We start from the raw sequence: 22,120 nt of genomic DNA on the forward strand, positions 1-22,120 counted from the left end.
CTGGGCTCATGGTCAGCTTCCAATAAACAGTGAATCTGTCTGTGCTCATGGTCAGCTTCCAATAAACAGTGAATCTGTCTGGGCTCATGGTCAGCTTCCAATAAACAGTGAATCTGTCTGGGCTCATGGTCAGCTTCCAATAAACAGTGAATCTGTCTGGGCTCATGGTCAGCTTCCAATAAACAGTGAATCTGTCTGGGCTCATGGTCAGCTTCCAATAAACAGTGAATCTGTCTGGGCTCATGGTCAGCTTCCAATAAACAGTGAATCTGTCTGGGCTCATGGTCAGCTTCCAATAAACAGTGAATCTGTCTGGGCTCATGGTCAGCTTCCAATAAACAGTGAATCTGTCTGGGCTCATGGTCAGCTTCCAATAAACAGTGAATCTGTCTGGGCTCATGGTCAGCTTCCAATAAACAGTGAATCTGTCTGGGCTCATGGTCAGCTTCCAATAAACAGTGAATCTGTCTGGGCTCATGGTCAGCTTCCAATAAACAGTGAATCTGTCTGGGCTCATGGTCAGCTTCCAATAAACAGTGAATCTGTCTGTGCTCATGGTCAGCTTCCAATAAACAGTGAATCTGTCTGGGCTCATGGTCAGCTTCCAATAAACACTGAATCTGTCTGGGCTCATGGTCAGCTTCCAATAAACACTGAATCTGTCTGGGCTCATGGTCAGCTTCCAATAAACACTGAATCTGTCTGGGCTCATGGTCAGCTTCCAATAAACAGTGAGGTGAGGATCCTTTTTTAAAGGCACATGAGCTGTCTCTCCAGTTCTTTACAGAGTAGCACTCCGTCCCTGACTGAAGAGTGTCGCACTCCGTCCCTGACTGAAGAGTGTCGCACTCCGCCCCTGGCTGAAGAGTGTCGCACTCCGCCCCTGGCTGAAGAGTGTCGCACTCCGTCCCTGGCTGAAGAGTGTCGCACTCCGCCCCTGGCTGAAGAGTGTCGCACTCCGTCCCTGGCTGAAGAGTGTCGCACTCCGCCCCTGGCTGAAGAGTGTCGCACTCCGTCCCTGGCTGAAGCTCTCAAATGCCATTCTTTCTCTAATTTCCCCTTTAGTGCAGAAACCTGAGTTCTGTTTCTCTATTTCTTTACCTCCCTGCCTCTCCTTCTCCTTGCCCCCTTTCTCTCTCGCTCTGTCTAACTTTTTCTCTCTCTTCTCGCTGTTCTCTCTCTCTCCTCACTTTCTCGTTCTCTCTTTCTCACTCTTCTCGCTGTTCTCTCTCTCCTCACTTTCTCTTTCTCGTTCTCTATCTCCCCCTCTCATCACTCTCCTTTTTCTCCATTTGTTGTCCTCTGGTCTCTCTATGAGAACGGCTCAGGCATGTTGTCCTCTGGTCTCTCTATGAGAACGGCTCAGGCACGTTGTCCTCTGGTCTCTCTATGAGAACGGCTCAGGCACGTTGTCCTCTGGTCTCTCTATGAGAATGGCTCAGGCACGTTGTCCTCTGGCTCAGGCACGTTGTCCTCTGGTCTCTCTATGAGAATGGCTCAGGCACGTTGTCCTCTGGTCTCTCTATGAGAATGGCTCAGGCACGTTGTCCTCTGGTCTCTCTATGAGAACGGCTCAGGCACGTTGTCCTCTGGTCTCTCTATGAGAATGGCTCAGGCACGTTGTCCTCTGGTCTCTCTATGAGAATGGCTCAGGCACGTTGTCCTCTGGTCTCTCTATGAGAACGGCTCAGGCATGTGGGACGTCGGTGTGATTTCTTTCCCCTCATATTTCTGTTTCTTGTCGTTTCCACAACTCCCCCACAGGAATGAGACCAAATGCTCCTCTCCTGCACTGACCAAAGCAACTCTCTAGCAAACTGTCACTTGTACACTGTGCCAAAGAGTGACTGATTGTGTGGTCTGTCTTGCAGTCAGCTCCAATCATTATGTATAATACTTATGTGTGTGTGTGTATGTATGTACAGTTGAAGTTGGAAGTTTACATACACTTAGGTTGGAGTCATTAAAACTCGTTTTTCAACCACTCCACAAATTTCTTGTTAACAAACTATAGTTTTGGCAAGTTGGTTAGGACATCTACTTTGTGCATGACACAAGTAATTTTTCCAACAATTGTTTACAGACAGATTATTTCACTTATAATTCACTGTATCAAAATTCCAGTGGGTCAGAAGTTTACATGCACTAAGTTGACTGTGCCTTTAAACAGCTTGGAAAATTCCAGAAAATTATGTCATGGCTTTAGAAGCTTCTGAAAGGGGAATTGACATCATTTGAGTCAATTGGAGGTGTACCTGTGGATGTATTTCAAGGCCTACCTTCAAACTCAGTGTCTCTTTGCTTGACTTCATGGGAAAATCTAAAGAAATTTCACATGCTGTTGTGCAAATGGAATAGACAAAAGGTGGAAATTTATAGGCAATTAGCAAGACACCCCCAATAAAAGAGTGGTTCTACAGGTGGTGACCACAGACCACTTCTCAGTTCCTATGCTTCCTGGCTGATATTTTGGTCACTTTTGAATGCTGGCGGTGCTTTCACTCTAGTGGTAGCATGAGACGGAGTCTACAACCCACACAAGTGGCTCAGGTAGTGCAGCTCATCCAGGATGGCACATCAATGCGAGCTGTGGCAAGAAGGTTTGCTGTGTCTGTCAGCGTAGTGTCCAGAGCATGGAGGCGCTACCAAGAGACAGGCCAGTACATCAGGAGACGTATATATATTCTATATTCATTATCTATATACACTACCTTTCAAAAGTTTGGGGTCACTTAGAAAGTTGGGTCCATTTTTAAAGTAACATTAAATTGATCAGAAATACAGTGTAGACGTTAATGTTGTAAATGACTATTGTAGCTGGAAACAGCTGATTTTTAATGGAATATCTACATAGGCGTACAGAAGCTCATTATCAGCAACCATCACTCCTGTGTTCCAATGGCACGCTGTGTTAGCTAATCCAAGTTAATCATTTTAAAAGGCTAATTGATCATTAGAAAACCCTTTTTGCAATTATGTTAGCACAATTGAAAGCTGTTGTTCTGATTAAAGAAGCAATAAAACTGGCCTTCTTTAGACTAGTTGAGTATCTGGAGCATCAGCATTTTTGGGTTCGATTACAGGCTCAAAATGGCCAGAAACAAAGAACTTTCTTCTGAAACTCGTCAGTCCATTCTTGTTCTGAGAAATTAAGTCTATTCCTTGCGAGAAATTGCCAAGAAACTGAAGATCTCGTACAACGCTGTGTACTACTCCCTTCAGAACAGCGCAAAGTGGCCCTAACCAGAATAGAAAGAGGAGTGGGAGGCCCCGGTGCACAACTGAGCCAGAGGACAAGTACATCAGAGTGTCTAGTTTGGGAAACAGATGCTTCACAAGTCCTCAACAGGCAGCTTCATTAAATTGTATCCATCTATAGGAGGGGTTATTTTATGTTTTTCTTTTTTGCTTAAATTGTTACCTATCCCTTAATCTTTACATTTTATTTAGGGACTTTGAAAAGATTAGCCTTTTGATAGGCTGAAAGCAATCCTAATAAACAACATCTCTCTTTCATTTGAGTACAGATGCAGAGCTAAGAAGTTTGACTACCGCCGTCTGCCGACCACGTCCGTGATCATAGCGTTCTACAACGAGGCCTGGTCCACCCTGCTCAGGACCATCCACAGTGTTCTGGAGAGCACTCCTGCTGTCCTCCTGAAGGAGATCATTCTCATAGACGACTTTAGTGACCGAGGTGAGATGGAGCTTTGTTGTCGTTGTCTTTTTTGGGGTATAGTTAATAGTCATTTTAGTTTACTGAACAGTTTACTGTTCTGTTAGCCTAGTCGGCACCTCTACAAACATTATGGGGTTTGCGTTAGTTCGTGCTTTGTCGTTGTCTATTTAGTGGGAAAAAATTATAGAACATATTTTAATTTGTGAACATCTGGTTAATAAACTTAGTTTTTATATGAACAATCCTTTATGTCAAGAAAACACAAGTTAGAGAGTAAAAGAAAAAGTTAAAGGTTAAAAAATACCTTAGAATACCTAGCTATTATTTGTCAGGCATTGCGTTTCTCCCCCAAAGTTGACGGTAATACAGAACAGGATCCTTACTTAGAACAGTAACGCTGTAGGCCGAACAATGGAGCTTATCTGTACATATCTGACATGAGATGAGCCAGAGAGTTCTGTGAGAGAGAAAGGACATATTCTTCCTTGGAGACAACAGTCACTGCTGAGTGTCAGTACAAGTGGAGTTTCTAGTGTTTATGTGTGGCGCTGGTCAGGAAAAACAAATTATATAATAGGTCTCAATTCAGTGAATAGGCTGTCTCAGACACACACATAAATAGATTGAGCCAAATGATTCAAAATTGCCACCAGTCCACTCATTATGGCATAATTGACCTGAATGGGGGATGTCTGTTCTATTCATTCGATTCTATGCTCAGACATGATAGCTGCTCTCTCTGAGTATCAAATGACCACATATTACAATTTACTCTCCCCCGCCCTCTGAGACCAACTGTAATATACAAGAGACTGATGATAAGGAGAGAGGAAAGCACTGTCATCAACACTACTGACGGTGTCTTCCCCTTCAGGGAGACTGGGACTATCATTTTCATTGCAGTTGAATAATAATTTAGCTGAGCCTGTTGGTCTGTCAATGTGCAAAGATAAGATCGGTTTATTTGTTGTTCTATTTTCTATTATTGTCTACATTATTATCATTGCACTGTTGGGAAATAGCTCTCAAGGTAAGAATTTCACTGTACTGATTTACACTGGTTGTATCCTGTGCACATGGCAAATAAACTTTTTGAAAACAGTTGGGAAGTAAGGATCTATGCCCTTCCGATACTATCAATTATGAGTTTTTAGAAGTGTGTGTGTGAGAAGCCTTGACCATCTATCTCTCTGTGTGAAACCCAGTCTATCTGCAGTCTCAGCTGGAGCAGTACATCAGTAACTGGGAGCGTGTCCGCCTCATCCGCACCAACAAGAGGGAGGGGCTGGTCAGGGCGAGGCTCATCGGTGCCACCTATGCCACAGGGGACGTATTGACCTTCCTGGACTGTCACTGCGAGTGTGTCCCCGGCTGGATCGAGCCGCTCTTGGAGAGGTGTGTTTCACTTAGCCAGCATATTGACAATTTGATTACAATTACAGATTCAATACTCAATGAATGGGATGGGGACTGGTCATTTGGGTTGCATAGCAACAAGACATTCTGGAGACAATAAAAACAGACTAGTGTTGATTGGCCTATTGGCATTCCTGGTCAAGTATAGTGGCACGTGAATTTCATCACATGTAAATGAGGGAATGTCTCATGAAAACCTTCCAGGGACTTTCAGTGAGTGTCCTTTCTTACACCATGCTGTGTATCTTATCCTCCCTCCAGGATTGGAGAGAATGAGAGCACCATCGTGTGTCCGGTGATCGACACCATCGACTGGAACTCGTTTGAGTTCTACATGCAGACAGATGAGCCCATGATCGGAGGCTTTGACTGGAGGCTGACCTTCCAGTGGCACTCCCTCCCTGAGGTCGACCGCAAGAAACGCAAATCCCGCACCGAACCCATCAGGTCAGTAATTCTATGGTCATCAGTTTCTTTCCATATGGGATTTGTGGGCCCATCTCAAACGGCACCCCTTTGGTGCACTGCTTTTGATGGGAGCCCTCTGGGAGGGAGCCCTCTGGGAGCCCTCTGGCCCTGGTAAACAGTATTGCTCTATAGATAAGTAATAGGGTGCCTTTTGGGAAACAACCTCTGGCTCTCCTCTTAGGAGAAGAGAAGTTGTTTTGTAAAAGTTATAGTTAGTTCCCAAATACTCTCCTTTCTGACCTAGTTTAAAATGTTTTGAAATGCATCTCACCTTCTCTCCTTCATTCCTTGAAGAAGGTCTAATCACTTAAGTTTGGTCTAATCACATACAAATAAGTGATTACCTCAGGAAAGGGAGAAATAGATTTAATTTAACTTCTAATATGGCCTCTGACTGTTAACTGCACACTGTACTGACCTCCATGTTCCACTATGCTTTCTCTCTCTCAGGTCTCCTACCATGGCCGGTGGACTGTTTGCTGTGAGCAAGGCCTACTTTGAGTACCTGGGCACATATGACATGGGCATGGAGGTGTGGGGAGGAGAGAACTTGGAACTGTCCTTCAGGGTGAGTACTAAATACTCATTGACTGTGTCCCAAATTGCACCTATTCCCTTTAAAGTGCACTACTTTGGACCAGACTCCTATGGGCCCTAAGGGAATAGGGAATATGATGCCAATTTGGAAGCAACCACTCTTTCAATATGGCATCAACTTCTCAGTGCCAGTAGCATTTGCAGTTGGCACAATTAAGCTATTTCTCAGGTACTTGGTAAAAAAGAGACTAATCTAATGCAGAAAGGATATTCTAATCTTTGTACCAAAATGTTTTTCAAATGTCAATGATCCATGTTCCAAAAAGGTTTACAAAGTATATGTTCTATGCCTCAAAAAGGTTTACAAAGTATTTGTTCTATACCTCAAAAAGGTTACAATAATAAGTTTAATTGGAGCAAAATGGATATAGGCAGACTGCTATCCCCAGTTCAAATCCAGTTAATGAGCTTGATTCATCAGTGTCGCCTAGAAGAGTCTGGTTGTGTCCCAAATGGCACCCTTTTCCCTATGTAGTGCACTGTTTTTGACCAGCACCTGGTCATAAGTTATGCACTACATAGGGAATAGGGTGCCATTTGGGACGTAACCTAGTTCTCAGCAGGCCCTGATGGCGAAGTGATGTCTCACAGTGTCTGATCTGCTGAATGTGAGTGATGGATGGATGGCGTCGGACACTGCATCCCCATTTAGATAATGAAGGCTACCTTGTTGTTGGTGTCCCTTTCAGCTGTTCACATCAATCATTACTGGCACAGATTTCCTGTTTTTGATCCAAGTGTGTGTTTGTGCGTGCGGGTGTTTTGTGACTTTGTGTGTGTGTGTGAAAAACTAAAGACGGATGGGGTATCACCCTATATGATGTTTTATGTATGTGGAAATAAAATGCCTCTCTGGGACTCTCCATCCATAATTAATGACTTGTGAATTGGTTTACAACTGTGTTTTGGGAACACAAAGGAGTAAGTATGGCACAGAATGAAATGTTTTGATGAGAATGAATAGGGTTCTAGCTAAGTATCCATTACAATGAGAGAATGTGTTGTGTAATTGAGGCATAACTCAAGGAAGTCGCTAAAGGTAGTTAGCGAATAGTGAGGTAGCACCCTGTCGCTCTCCAAAGCTGTTTTATTGGCTGTAGTGGAAAACAAACAATTATAAGATGCAAATTGATACCATAAATCAAATGTCCTGCAGGAAATGTATTCAAATGGGAAAAAGATCCCCCAACAAACTGGTTTTCATGATTCTCTTGTCATTTGCATAGTAGCCGTGAGAGAAGAAGAGCGGCAGTGTTGATTATTCATAGACAACGCCCATCTTGGTTTCTGCCTGCATTATCACACCACATACATCCTAGTTTGGATCCTATTTCATAGTCTGGAAAACATTTAGGCACTAGTTTAATTATTAGGAAGTAGGGCTGGGAATCACCTGGGACCGATGCAATATGTATTACAATTCTATACTGTGATTTTTGTTGCGATTTGATATTCCAAGCATATTGCTCACTGTATGTCTGCTGCAGAGAGATAGGAGAGAGCATGAGAAAATACCTTTTGATCAGTCTTGGAATAAAAGTTCTGAAAACATGTTGGCTCACTCTTTAAACAAAAGTAGTTACAAGATAAAAAAAAATACCCGAATTATGGAACATGTACAGCTGACTAGCGCTAGCTAGATTTATAATATTGTCAAAAAATAATATTGCGATATGTAACTGTCATGGATTTTTTTTGTCACATGCAAAGTACAGTGAAATGCTTAATTTGCAAGCTCGATCCACCAGTGCAGTGAATCGTATCAAAATAGTATAACTATATACAACAACAAAAAATATATATATATTTAAGATTCTTCAAAGTGGCCACCCTTTGCCTTGATGACAGCTTTGCACACGCTTGGCATTCTCTCAACCGGCTTCACCTGGAATGCTTTTCCAACAGTCTTGAAGGAGTTCCCACATATGCTGAGCACTTGTTGCCTGCTTTTCCTCCAACTCATCCCAAACCATCACAATTGGTTTGAGGTCGGGTGATTGTGGAGGCCAGGTCATCTGATGCAGCACTCCATCACTCTCTTTCTTGGTCAAATAGCCCGTACACAGCCTGGAGGTGTGTTGGGTCATTGTCCTGTTGAAAAACAAATGATTGTCCCACTAAGCGCAAACCAGATGGGATGGCTTATCGCTGCAGAATTCTGTGGTAGCCATGCTGGTTGAGTGTGTCTTAAATTCTAAATAAATCAGACAGTGTCACCAGCAAAGCACCATCACACCTCCTCCTCCATGCTTCACGGTGGGAACCACACATGCGGAGATCATCCGTTCACCTACTATGCGTCTCACAAAGACATAGCAGTTGGAACCAAAAATCTCAAATTTGGACTCATCAGACCAAAGGACAGATTTCCACCGGTCTAATGTCCATTGCTCGTGTTTCTTGTCTCTTCTTATTATTGGTGTCCTTTAGTAGTGGTTTCTTTGCAGCAATTCGACCATGAAGGCCTGATTCACACAGTTTCCTCTGAACAGTTGAGATGTGTCTGTTACTTGAACTCTGAAGCATTTATTTGGGCTGATATTTTTGAGGCTGGTAACTATGATTGCAATAGGTCGTAAACTTTCCGGTAAATTGCTGGAATTTTTCCGAAGATTTTCCATGGGAAGTTAAGCCTGGTAATTTTGCTTAAATTCATCAAAAAGTTATCTTATAACAGTGAACCTTTTTTTGGGATACACACAAGGCAATTCTAGGTCTGGTGGCATATTTAGTTAAACTATCCCCAATTCAATGGAATTGCAATCCTCTGCATGCACAGTGCATTCTTCCATCACCTGTGCAGTGCACTCTTCCATCACATGCACAGCTGATTCTCAAGATCTTTCACACTGAGATGCCACACTACTACACTGTCTGAGCCAAGGACTACAAGCTTTCTGGTAAGTTTTGATTACAATACTGGGTGGGGTGAATATATTTTATGACATACATGATTTTTTGTTAACTAGTAAATAGTAGCCTACAGCAAAGTGTGTTTAAATCATTTCTAACTTGTTAACAATTTCTGCTAGTTAGTTTTTGCTACTGTACCATGTGGGGGTTTAGCTTGCTTGAGCCTGCTAACAGAGGGTTAATTCACCTGTTTCCATACATGTTTCATTTTTAAAACATTTATTGTACAAAGGAGTTGTTTAATCTAACTGCTTAACTTTTTATCTGTACAGGGAATTGTATTTGTTATTTACTCATTTTTTTCTCATCTTTACAGGAAAATGCCACGGGCACTATCCTCTGTGTAGAGACATTTCACTGCAGCTAATGTAGAAGGAAAAGCTGTGTACATTTGCAAATACTGTGCCAAATCATATGTGAAGAATGCAACAAAAATGCAGAATCATCTGGGCAAGTGCATAAAGTTCCCTCAGTGCTCCCAACAAGCAACCTCTGACAAAAGTCCCTCTACTTCTATTCAAGGTGAAAATTATGAATCAGACACCTTATCGATAACAACAGCTCATGGTCCTCCTGGAATCAGAAGTTGTTTTTTTTTAGACTCGATGGAGAAACGTAGTCAGAAATGCTGATGAATGTCTTGCTCAAGCTGTGTATGCAACTGGTTCACGTCTGATGCTCACAGGCAATGTGTTTTGGAAGATTTCTGAATGTTCTTCGCCCAGCATACACCCCTCCAACCAGACATGGTTTATCTACTCATTTGCTGGATGCAGAGTTCAACAGAGTTCAAGTGAAGGTCAAGCAAATCATAGAGAAAGCAGACTGTATTGCAATCATCTCTGATGGGTGATCAAATGTTTGTGGGCAAGGAATAATTGACTACATTATCTCCACCCCTCAACCAGTATTCTACAAGAGCACAGACACAAGGGGCAACAGACACACCGGTCTCTACATTGCAGATGAGCTGAAGGCAGTCATCAATGACCTTGGACCACAGAAGGTATTTACACTGGTGACAGACAATGCTGCAAACATGACGGCTGCTTGGTCTAAAGTGGAGGAGTCCTACCCTCACATCACACCCATTGGCTTTGCTGCTCATGCATTGAATCTGCTCCTCAAGGACATCATGGCACTGAAAACAATAGATACACTCTACAAGAGAGCCAAAGAAATGGTTCGGTATGTGAAGGGTCATCAAGTTATAGCAGCAATCTACCTCTTCAAGCAAAGTGAGAAGAATAAGAGCACCACATTGAAGCTGCCCAGCAAAACCCGTTGGGGTGGTGTTGTCATCATGTTTGACAGTCTCCTGGAGGGGAAGGAGTCTCTAAGAAATGGCCATATCACAGTCTGCCGATATGGACAGCCCCATTTAAGAGGATCCTCCTGGATGATGTATTTTGGGAGAGAGTGGTAAGCAGCCTGAGACTCCTGAAACCTATAGCAGTAGCCATTGCACAGATTGAGGGAGACAATGCCATTCTGTCTGATGTTCAGACTGCAGATGTAAGGGAAGAAATCCGTACTGCCCTGCCCACTTCACTGTTGCTCCAAGCACAGGAAACTGTAGTTCTGAAATGCATAATAAAGCATGAAGACTTCTGCCTGAAGTCCATACATGCCACAGCGTACATGTTGGATCCAAAGTATGCTGACAATAGCATCCTGTCTGGTGCAGAGATCAACAAGGCCTATGGTGTCATCACTACCGTGTCTCGCTACCTTGGCCTGGATGAGGGCAAGGTTGTTGGCAGTCTGGCGAAGTACACTTCCAAGCAAGGGCTTTGGGATGGAGATGCAATATGGCAGTCCTGCCAACATATCTCATCAGCCACCTGGTGGAAGGGACTTTGTGGATCTGAGGCTCTTTCCCCTGTTGCTTCCATCATCCTCCAAATCCCACCAACATCAGCCGCCTCAGAGCACAACTGGTCCTTATTTGGGAACACACACACCAAAGCACACAACAGGATGACCAATGCAAGGGTTGAAAAATTTGTCAATCGGGCAAATTTTAGGCTTTTTGAGCCTGACAACGAGCCATCCTCAACAAGGTTGGAAAGTGACAGTGAAGATGAGGCCTCCGTCTGATGTTCAAGAGGTGGACATTAAGAAGGTCCAGGGAGAAGACAATGAAGCCTGAGAGGAAGACAACCAAAGCTTTAGATTCTAGACTATAATTTTACAGATGTATGTTGAAAACATTTTTGAGAGATGCGATGGATCATTGGGGATCATTCAATATTCCCTTTTGTTCAGTGAAATCATCCCATGTGAAGAGTCAACTCATTTAATTAAAGTTCAATTCATAACTAAATTGTTTTTTTATTTCTATTGGAAGTATTATCATTTGTAATTATGTCTACTTATGATAAGGTAAAATGTTTGTTTCTGTCTCAATATGGTAAATATATCCAATGCAAAAAACATTACATTTAAATGGTATTAATTAATTCCCACGGAAATTTTCCACCTCTGAATATTCCCTAAATGTGCAACCCTACTGGTAACTCTAATAAACTTATCCTCTGCAGCAGAGGTAACTCTGGGTCTTCCTTTCCTGTGGTGATCCTCATGAGCCAGTTTCATCGTAGCGCTTGATGGTTTTTGCGACTGCACTTAAGCAACTTTCAAAGTTCTTGAAATGTTCCAGATTGATTGATCTTCATGTAATGATAGACTGTTGTTTCTCTTTTCTTATTTGAGCTGTTCTTGCCATAATATGGACTTGGTCTATCTTCTGTAAACCACCTCTACCTTGTCACTAAACAACTGACTGGCTCAAACGCATTAAGAAGGAAAGAAATTCCACAACTTCTCTTTTAACAAGGCACACATGTTAATTCAAATGCATTCCAGGTGACTACCTCATGAAGCTGGTTGAGAGAATGCCAAGAGTGTGCAAAGCTGTCATCAAGGCAAATTATGGCTACTTTTAAGAGTCTCAAATATAAAATATATTTTGGTGTATGTATGTGTGTGTGTCTGCCTGCCTGCCTGCCTGCCTGCCTTTGGAAAGTAGTCAGAACCCTTGACTTTTTCCAAATGTCGTTACGTTAGCCTTATTCTAAAATGGATTAAATAAATCCTCTGCAATCTACACACAATACCCAATAATGACAAAGCGAAAACAGGTTTAGATTTTTTTGCAAATGTATTAAAAACAGAAATATTCAGCCCCTTTGCTATGAGAGCAAAATCTAAGCCGTGAGGTCGAAGGAGTTGTCCGTAGAGCTCCAAGACAGGATTGTGTCGAGGCCACTAAGTTTGGAACCACTAAGACTCTTCCTAGAGCTGGCCGCCCGGCCAAACTGAGCAATTGGGGGAGAAAGACCTTGGTCAGGAAGGTAACTAAGAACACGATGGTCACTCTGACAGAGCTCTAGAGTTCCTCTTTGGAGAAATGAGAATCTTGCAGACGGACAACCTTCTCTGCAGCACTCCACCAATCAGGCCTTTATGGTAGAGTGGCCAGACGGAAGCCACTCCTCAGTAAAAGGCACATGACAGCCCGCTTGGAGTTTGCCAAAAGGCACCTAAAGACTCTCAGACCATGAGAAACAAGATTATCTGGTCTGATGAAACCAGGACTGAACTCTTTGGCCTGAATGCCAAGCGTCACGTCTGGAGGAAACCTGGCAACATCCCTATGGTGAAGCATGGAGGTGGCAGCATCATGCTGTGGGGATGATTTTTCAGCAGCAGGGACTGGGAGACTAGTCAGGTTCGAGGCAAAGATGAACAGAGCAAAGTACAGAGAGATCCTTGATGAAAACATGCTCCAGAGCGCTCAGGACCTCAGACTGGGGCGAAGGTTCACCTTCCAACAGGACAATGACCCTAAGCACACAGCCAAGACAACGCAGGAGTGGATTCGGACAAGTCTCTGAATGTCCTTTAGTGGCCCAGCCAGAGCCCGGACTTGAACCCCATCAAACATCTCTGGAGAGATCTGAAAATAGCCGTGCAGTGACGCTCCCCATCCAACCTGACAGAGCTTGAGAGGATCTGCAGAGAAGAATGGGAGAAACTCCCCAAAAACGTGGCAAAATTGTAGTGTCATACCCAAGAAGAATTGAGTCTGTAATCGCTGCCAAAGGTGCTTCAACAAAGTACTGAGTAAAGGGTCTGAATACTTATGTAAATGTGATATATTTTTTATAAAGTTGCAAACATTTCTACAAACCTGTTTTTGATTTGTCGTTATGGGGTGTTGTGTGTAGATTGATGAGGAAATTGTTTTATTTATTCCATTTTAGAATAAGGCTGTAACGTAACAAAATGTGGGGGAAAAGTCAAGGGGTCTGAATACATTCCGAAGGCACTGTATATATACATATAAAGAAAACACGAGCAATAGGAACCTCTCCACAAATCTTACATTTGGGATTTATGGGAAGGTTTGAGTCACATGCATACCCATCCTGTATATCTCGTCTGGATTTTTGCCCGAAATATCATAAGATGCAAAAAATGTCAAATGGGCTATATTTCTTCCTGTTCCCCAGGTGTGGCAGTGTGGAGGTTCTCTGGAGATCCACCCCTGCTCCCATGTGGGCCACGTCTTCCCAAAGAAAGCCCCCTACGCCAGGCCCAAGTTCCTCCAGAACACGGTCCGTGCTGCCGAGGTGTGGATGGACACCTACAAACAGCACTTCTACAACAGAAACCCCCCTGCCAGAAAGGTAGAGTACTGTACTACACTTTACAGTAAAATGTTATTTTATCTCGCTCCCCATCGTCATATGATCGATGTGAGGTACAGTATTTTCAGTGAGTTGTAGGGGCTACAACAAAGTTACACCATAATGAGGTAGCTAGTGGTTAGAGCGTTGGACCAGGAAACGAAAGGTTGCTGGATCGAATCGACAAGGTGAAAATATGTTGTTCTGCACCTGGGCAAGGGAGTTAACACACTGTTCCCTGGGTGCCGAAAACGTGGATGGCGATTTAAGGCAGCCCCCCACACCTCTGAGGGGTTAAATGCGGAAGACACATTTCAGTTGAAGGCATTCAGTTGTACAACTGACTAGGTATCTCCCTTTTCCTTAGTAGTGGAGGATGCAGTGATTGTAGATCAGGCTGTAGAAATACCAATAATAAAGTAACTTATTGTAATGTGCATAATCCCAACAGGTGATAAGAAGTAGGTCATGCTTTAGTTAAAGGACCAATCAGGAGATAAAAAAAATAACAAAGCATGCACTCCGACATTTGTTTTGGTAAACCGCTGAGGGATGGGGCTTGAGAACTATAACCACTCTTAAATTCTTAGACAGAGCTTTGGACTGACCGTCCATGATATCAAAATTATAGTTTTAACCATGTTTTGAAGCTATACAGTGTTTGTTTACATTGACTTGGTTAACAAACATGGGAGTAAAACCAGCTGATATTTTGGGTTCTGATGGGGTATGACAGTTGAACTAAGCTCACGAGGCATTTTTAAGATCTGTTCTTCAGGAATCAATGTCTATATACTGTATCAAGGATCATCAACTAGATTGAGCCGCGGGATGATTTTTGTCTTGAGAGGTCGGGGGCTGGAACATAATAAATAAATAAACATTGAGCCGGCAAATTGACCGCAAGAAGCACAAACAGAGGTTTAAAATGATTATGTTTTAGTCAAACATTTCTTGCATTTCTATATGATCATGTGTCTCTCTATGCGTGGGAATATTTGGGAACAGATTTCTTCAAATTAAAATCACTTGGTGCTGATTTCCTGGTGTTTTTAGTCTTTTATGGCCAAATTTGGCCCGCGATGGTCGCCAGTTGGAGAACCCTGCTGTATCATCCACAGTCAAAGGGAATGTAGCAACTCTTGATTGGCCCTTTAGAGCTGTGATAGTTCTACCAAGGATGGAACACCCTAGACTTGATTAATATTGTATCGTAATGGAGTAACTTGGATGGAGATGTTGCTTCACCTGTCTGGGTGTCAGCAGTGGTTGAGGAGGTTGTGTGTGTGTCCCTCTCGGCTTTCTTTGTGTTGCCTGATATCAAAGTCTCATGTTCATCTTGGTTTCACCTCTGAAATAAATTACATTATTAATGCCAGGCATCTTTGATCAAACAATAAATTACCCAACCAAAGGTAGCTGGAGACTGGGTGCCAGAGGGAATTGGTAGGTTTAAATTCACTTGGACCTAAACCACTAGTCTTTTGTCTAAACGTACCAGGTGTGTTTTCACGAGGAACCAAGCAGAAGCTAACGGGATGAAACAGAAAACAAAAAACATACCTGAATTTTATTCAGTAAGAAATGGTTGTTTTCATTTTGCCATTGCTAAATGTTTTGCTACGGTGTGCCCTAATGAATACACCCCTGGTTCATCAGTTGCCACAAACGTGTTTGAATTCCCATCCCTTTTGGTTTAAGGTGGGGAGAACCACTGCTGTCAGTACTACACAGGTGTCACGCTCACACCTGTCATCCAGGAAAACCTTCTCAATTACTTTCATTAAGGACACAACAGCAGTGCACCACCCAGGATTCAAGTTATCAGACCAGGATGTAGCTACTTCATGTTGTCACCCAGTACCATCATGGTTAGTGTGGCATATCAAACCACTCCTAGGATTGGCATATTTGGCCAGAGCTGCATTGAGGATTGCAGTGAAATTCAGCTTAATTACATTTACATTACATTTTTGTCATTCAGCAGACGCTCTTATACAGAGCAGCTTACGGGAGCAATTAGGGTTAAGTTCCTTGCTCAAGGTCACATTGGCAGATTTTTCACAGTCTGCTCTTTGGTTACTAGCCCAACGCTCTAAACCGCTAGGCTACCTGCTGCCCCGGTTATTATTCTGGTGTGTCTTTTAGAGTTGTGTGTGGGCCTAATTTGTGAAATGCTGGAAATTGGTGCAAGCTAAAGTGTTATGTTGTTTACTCAATGTGTCAATGTTTTTAAGTGTATCCATCCCTACTCAAATAAACATGTTAGATGAAGTGTTATTTTTCCACAGGAGACATATGGGGACATCTCAGAGAGGGTTGTCCTCAGAGAGAGACTGAAATGTAACAGCTTTGACTGGTACCTGAAGAACATCTACCCTGACCTGCATGTACCAGAGGACAGGGAGGGCTGGCACGGGGCGGTGAGTCTGTCTCTCTCTCTGCCCATCAACACGATTCCATATCTTAAGCACTAAGGCACTCCAACAAACTAAACATAAAACATGGGTCTGTAATAAGTTGAAGCCAAAATGAACTCCTATGTCCTACCTCGTTGGCCTCCATGTAAATGTGAAATGAGCATGGTAATAGCATTCAAATATACTAGCATCTCCTACCCATCTTCCTCTGCCATATTGCCTGCATACTTTTAGTTCTTCTATATGTAAAAATGTATGCATTTTTTGCCCTCAGAACAGACTCAATTTGTTGGGGCATGGACTCGACAAGGTGTTGAAAGCATCCCACAGGGATGCTGGCCCATGTTCACTCCAACGCTTCCCGCAGTTGTGTCCAGTTGGCTGGAAGTCCTTTGGGTAGTGGACCAGTCTTGACACACATGGGAAACTGTAAAAAACCCAGCAGCATTGCAGTTCTTGACACAAACCAGTGTTCCTGGGAACTACTACTATACCCCATTCAAAGGCACTTAAATCTTTGTCTTGCCCATTCACCCTCTGAATGGCACACATATACAATCCATGTCTCAATTGGCACAAGGCTTAAAAATCTTAACCAGGCTCAAAAATCTTAACCTGTCTCCTCCCCTTAAATCCACTTTTCTTCAGTGTAGATGAAGGGGAGGAGACTGGTTAAAGAAGGATTTTTAAGCCTCGAGACAATTGAGAAATAGGTTGTGTATGTGTGTCAGTCTCAGTGTATGAAGCCTTCTTTACATCAGCAGTTGTCACTATACAGAAACCCAGTCCAAACCCCCAAAGAGCAAGCAATGCAGAGGCAGAAGCACAATTGTTTGTCTCCTTTAATCTGACCCTCTTTGCAGTGATGGCAGATCTCATGATGCTAATCCGGATCATTCTCATCACAGGTGCGTAGCTCTGGGATCCATTCAGAGTGCCTGGACTACAACGCTCCGGAACACAGTCCCACGGGGGCGCACATCTCCCTCTTCGGTTGCCATGGGCAGGGCGGCAACCAGGTGATTTAATAATGTCTTGTCAGTTTATTTTCTCTCTCTCTCAACCCCCCTGATCCCACGTCTGTCTCTCTGATGGACAGACGGAGTGGTTACTCTGAATGTCAACCATATCCGGTGACTGTGGGAGAATATCCACCTCATCTCAGCTATCTAGAATTTAGTGTTAAGCGAGATGCTGAGACATCTACAACTTTGGCTTAGTATTTCTAGACAAAGTATCCTAAAGCATATTTTAGGCCTAAATCTACATAAAACTAATTTTTTATACTTTTATATCTATGTTTGTAGTTAGTTTGCAGATACTTGCTGACTGTATGGATGTATATTTGATGTCAGACAACAGGGAGTAGTGGAGGCCTCTGTCTGCATGCCCATCTCCACCGGCTATATTTCCATCTCTGATTACTCATTGATGCATCAGGTGTCCAACGCTACTAAAAGCACCATGTGTGTGACTGAAAATCAATGTTTCCACAGCCTGCACTGAAACGGAAACCTCTACCTTCTCTTTAGAGAGTTCACTCCTCGTTCCTTTTAAAAGATACATGAGAGGGGGGAGGGGTGCGAGGTGAGGGGTGCGATGGGAGGGGAAGGAGTGCGAGGGAAGGGGCACAAGGGAAGGGGGAGGGGCGTGCACGGAGAGAGGCGCGCAGGGAAGGGCGTGCGCGGAGAGAGGCGTGAGCGGAGAGAGGGGCGCGTGCGGAGAGAGGTGCGCAGGGAGAGAGAGAGGGGCAATCGGGGAGAGGGGCGCGCGCGCGGGGGGGAGGGAGAGATGTGTGGAGAGAGAGGTGCCAGGGGGAGAGAAAGAGGCGTGTGGGGGGAGGAGGAGAGAGGTGCGCGGAAAGGGAGAGAGGCGCAGGGAGAAAGGCACGCCCGGAGAGAGGCAGAGAGGCACGCCCGGAGAGAGGCGTGCAGGGAAAGAGACGTGTGCACGGGGAGGGAGAAAGAGGTGTGCGGGGGAGGGAGAGAGAGGTGCAGGGAGAGAGGCGCACGCTGCGAGAGGGGGGGAGGGAGAGAAAGAGGCGTGCGCGCAGGTGAGAAAGAGGCGCGGGAGGAGGGAAAGAGAGGCGCGTGGGGGGAGAAAGAGGTGCGCGGGGGGAGGGAGGGAGAAAGAGGTGCGCGGGGGGAGGGAGGGAGAAAGAGGCGCGGGGGGGGGGGGGGGGAGGGAGAAAGAGGTGCGCGGGGGGAGGGAGGGAGAAAGAGGTGCGCGGGGGGAGGGAGGGAGAAAGAGGCGCGCGGGGGGAGGGAAAGAGGCGCGTGGGGGGAGGGAGAAAGAGGCGCGCAGGGGGAGGGAAAGAGAGGCGCGCGAGGGAAAGAGAGGCGCGCGAGGAGAGGGAGAGAGAGGCACGCGGAGAGAGGCTCTCTGTGTGTCTCTCTCCCTGATCGCCTGCCTGCGAAAGAGGCGCGCGGGGGGAAAGAGAGAGAGAGAGAGAGAGAGAGAGAGAGAGAGGTGCGTGTGGAGAGGGAGAGAGGCACGCGCGGACAAGGGCGTGCAGGGGGAGGGAAAGAGAGGCGCTCAAGGGGGAGGGAAAGAGAGGCGTGCGGGGGGAGGGGGAGGGAAAGAGGCGTGCGGGGGGAGGGAAAGGGAGAGAGAGGCGTGCGGAGGGAGGGAGGGAGAGAGGCGCGCGGGGGGGGGGGGGGTAAAGAGAGGCGCGTGGGGGGAGGGAAAGAGAGAGGTGCACGGGGAGGGAAAGAGGCGCGCGAGGAGAGGGAGAGAGGCGCGTGGCTAGAGGTAGAGAGAGGCGCACGGGGGGAGGGAGAGGCACGCGGAGAGAGCCAGACTCTGTGTGTCTCTCTCCCTGATCGCCTGCCTGCGCCTCTCTCTCTGCGGGCACCTCTCTTCCTCTGCGGGCACCGCTCTCCCTCTCTCCGGGAGAGAGGCACCCCCGGAGAGAGAGGGAGAGAGGCACCGAGGGAGAGAGGCACCGAGGGAGAGAGAGGCGCAGGCAGGTGCTCAGGGAGAGAGAGAGATATGAGTACGGTGGTTACTATAATTCAGATAAGCAGAGTTTAACCATGCATCTCTCTCTTTCCCCTAGTACTTTGAGTACACGACTCATAAGGAGATCCGCTATAACTCTGTGACGGAGCTGTGTGCCGAGGTCCCCGAGGGACAGACTTACATTGGGATGAAACACTGCCCCCATGACAGAACCCCTACACCCCCCACCATCATCTGGGAGTTCAGAGAGGTGAGTGATGCAGACGCAAGCAAAAACATGCATGTAAGCAGAGAAATTATCTTACACACATACTCACTCACAGAAAAACACTACAGATTTCATAGTATGCACCACTGGGCTGATTGAATTGGTAAACACACGACAAGTTGTCTTGTCAGTTAGAAATGGACTATATTCAACTCTTCCATAGCTGTAGTGTCTTACCTGGATGTCTCTGTATTACCACTTCAGGACGGGACCATATACCACCCTCACTCAGACATGTGTGTCACCTCCTACCGCACAGCCGAGGGGCGAGCGGACGTCCAGATGAGGACGTGCACTCCCGGGGACAAGCACCAGCGCTGGAAGTTTGAGAATGGGAGGAACTAGCCTCACCCTAACCCTAATTGACCTTTGACCTAAGTGCAATTACAGTTCCACGGTGGACGATTGAGAGGCAGGATTTTTAAAGAGGGACCCAGCAAAGCCCCTCAGCAAACGACCTACTTGTTCCCTGTGGGAAGACTTCCTCATTTAAAGTGCCTTTGCAAACCAAGTGGGGTCCACACCTGAGGTGACAGTATTTATGTCCGTCTGTCAGAATGACCTAGTTTTGTTGATCTTTCCTTCCTGTCAGTATGTGGGCTGAAAAACAATAAGAAAGCTTGAAGGAACAGTCCAGGATTGTCTAGTGGTGTCAGATCTAAAAGACTGGTTTCAAAGAGGATCAATGGCAGGCATCATGGGAGTTTGGTTTTTTAATTCAGTGGGATCGGCATTGATTCGAACAAGTACTGTTGCACAACAGAATGATTTTATAGAATATTTTGGTGGTGTTTTTTTACAGGTAGACCACAACAAATAACTGAATGGTGTTGTCCTTAAAATAAGATAAAAAAGTTTAGTACATTAAAACGATTCATTTACAGGTCTAAATGATTACTCTTTTCTATGTGTGGTTAATCTGAGGTTTGCAATTCAAAGATAACCCTTTGAGATAGCTGAATAAGTCCCAAAGCTTTGTATCATATGAGACTTAACTATACAAGCCCCATCTTGTTGTTTATGTGAAGTTAAGAGGACCCTGTCGTGCTAGTAGGCTGTATGTGTTCTACTCACCAGCGTCCGTCTCTCTGTTTGGAGACTGTTCAAACTAGGTTGAAATCGGGCTATTCGAACAAGACTTGAAACACTTAAGCTTGTGCTAAGTGCAATTTTCCATTGCCCGAGGGTGGTGGGATGTCTGACATTGTTGTCTGGGAGTCTTCACTGTGCTGTGGATTCAAAAACTGAGGCACAGTTAAAAAATTTGGGCAGAATTCTTTTACACATATTTTAATCTATAAAAAATAAAAAATAAAATAAATAATTGAATGTGCCTAACATACAATTATAAAGATGTTCATTTGACTTTCATAGTGGCAATATTCTCATATAAGTCTTGGTCTACAGCAATGTTGTCTGCTCTCTTCCAAGGCCTCACCATTGCAACTAACACAAGCATGTCACAGCATTGCTTACTTGTAGCATTTATACTGTAACATGCATCAATTGCTGATCTCTCAAGGGATTGATTCTCTTAAACCTGCCACACAACAGATTCCCTTGTCTTTGACAGACTTACATCAACACCTGCACTCTGCTCTTACTCTCTCTCCTAACCTGAACCTTTGCTATAATATCATGTTCCCTTGATTGGGATTCCAGAACCACATTATGGCCTTAATAACAATGATTCTGTGTTTGTTGCTATTGAAGTGCTTATTGAAATCAGTTGTACCGCCGCAGATTGTTTTTCCTAATGGTCTTTTTGTGGTCCTTTGCACGAGGGCATTTTTTTTTTTCATATCAAATATTTGTAATGATTGTTTGATCATTCAAAATGACTCCAGCTTAATAGGATATTTCTTGGTATAAAGGGACCTGAATGGGATGTGGCGTATTTAAACTACTGAACTGATTTAATAAGCACAAGAGGTGGTGGGGATTATTGTTTGTACCAGTGAAGAATAAAAGGGTCAAAATAAAATTGGTGTTGACATTTTTTTTATTTAACCTTTATTTAACTAGGCACGTCAGTTAAGATTTACAGTGGCGGCCTACCCCGGCCAGACCCTCCCCTAACCCAGAGCCCAACAGAGCTACCGAGAGTTTTGGAGGATTGCTAGATCAATGCATTTTTAACTCACTGAACAATGAATCCAAAGGAGTTGGTTTTATTTATTTTAGTACTGACACAAGACTCCAGTGAACTTTGACAAGCAAGTAAGACTTTTCTTCACTATAGGTATTTCCAAATGTACTGATTTAGCACCATCTAGTGGCAATGGAAGGAACCACTCAATGTCAAATGGGGAAGTGATGCCGTTTTAATCCTTAAGAGTCTATTATAATCTAAGTAACCTAATCCCCATCAAAATCTGTCAATTTAAACTGGAGATATGTTGTTGTTTTGCATAGACTGTCCCAATCCACCTCATCCGCCTATGTCGGCCTTCCGCATCAGTGGTGAAAGGTGGCATAGCTACAGCGGTGTTTGTCAGACCACCAGACATCCCGAACATGTGGTCCTTTACGAAACCGTCTGTAGCGTCCGAACGGTTTGGCTATTATGACCACTATGGAAAGGGGAGAATCTTACGAACACGATGGTGTTCTCTATTTTACTCTGACCCCTACCAGTGTCACGGGACTCCTCTGAAGGTAACCCATACAAACGAATGGAAGTATGGAGGCCGTTTTGTGCCAA

At 44.5% G+C, this 22,120-nt stretch overlaps 1 protein-coding gene across 3 annotated transcripts in view; it reads left to right on the forward strand.

Annotated features, from left to right (window-relative positions):
- LOC139555209 (polypeptide N-acetylgalactosaminyltransferase 4-like) overlaps positions 1-21,400 on the forward strand; it is a 35,064-nt gene extending 13,664 nt beyond the window's left edge. For all 3 annotated transcript variants that reach the window (XM_071368818.1, XM_071368817.1, XM_071368819.1), the window contains exons 3-11: positions 3,528-3,697; positions 4,885-5,074; positions 5,357-5,542; positions 6,014-6,131; positions 13,591-13,767; positions 16,059-16,190; positions 17,096-17,206; positions 19,246-19,398; positions 19,621-21,400. In XM_071368818.1, coding sequence (XP_071224919.1) covers positions 3,528-3,697; positions 4,885-5,074; positions 5,357-5,542; positions 6,014-6,131; positions 13,591-13,767; positions 16,059-16,190; positions 17,096-17,206; positions 19,246-19,398; positions 19,621-19,761 — 1,378 coding nt within the window. In that variant the 3' untranslated portion in view covers positions 19,762-21,400. The remainder of the gene's footprint in view (positions 1-3,527; positions 3,698-4,884; positions 5,075-5,356; positions 5,543-6,013; positions 6,132-13,590; positions 13,768-16,058; positions 16,191-17,095; positions 17,207-19,245; positions 19,399-19,620) is intronic.
- The last annotated feature ends 720 nt before the right edge of the window (positions 21,401-22,120 follow it).

Source organism: Salvelinus alpinus, chromosome 26, assembly GCF_045679555.1.
Source record: "Salvelinus alpinus chromosome 26, SLU_Salpinus.1, whole genome shotgun sequence".
In the NCBI taxonomy this organism is placed as follows: domain Eukaryota; kingdom Metazoa; phylum Chordata; class Actinopteri; order Salmoniformes; family Salmonidae; genus Salvelinus; species Salvelinus alpinus.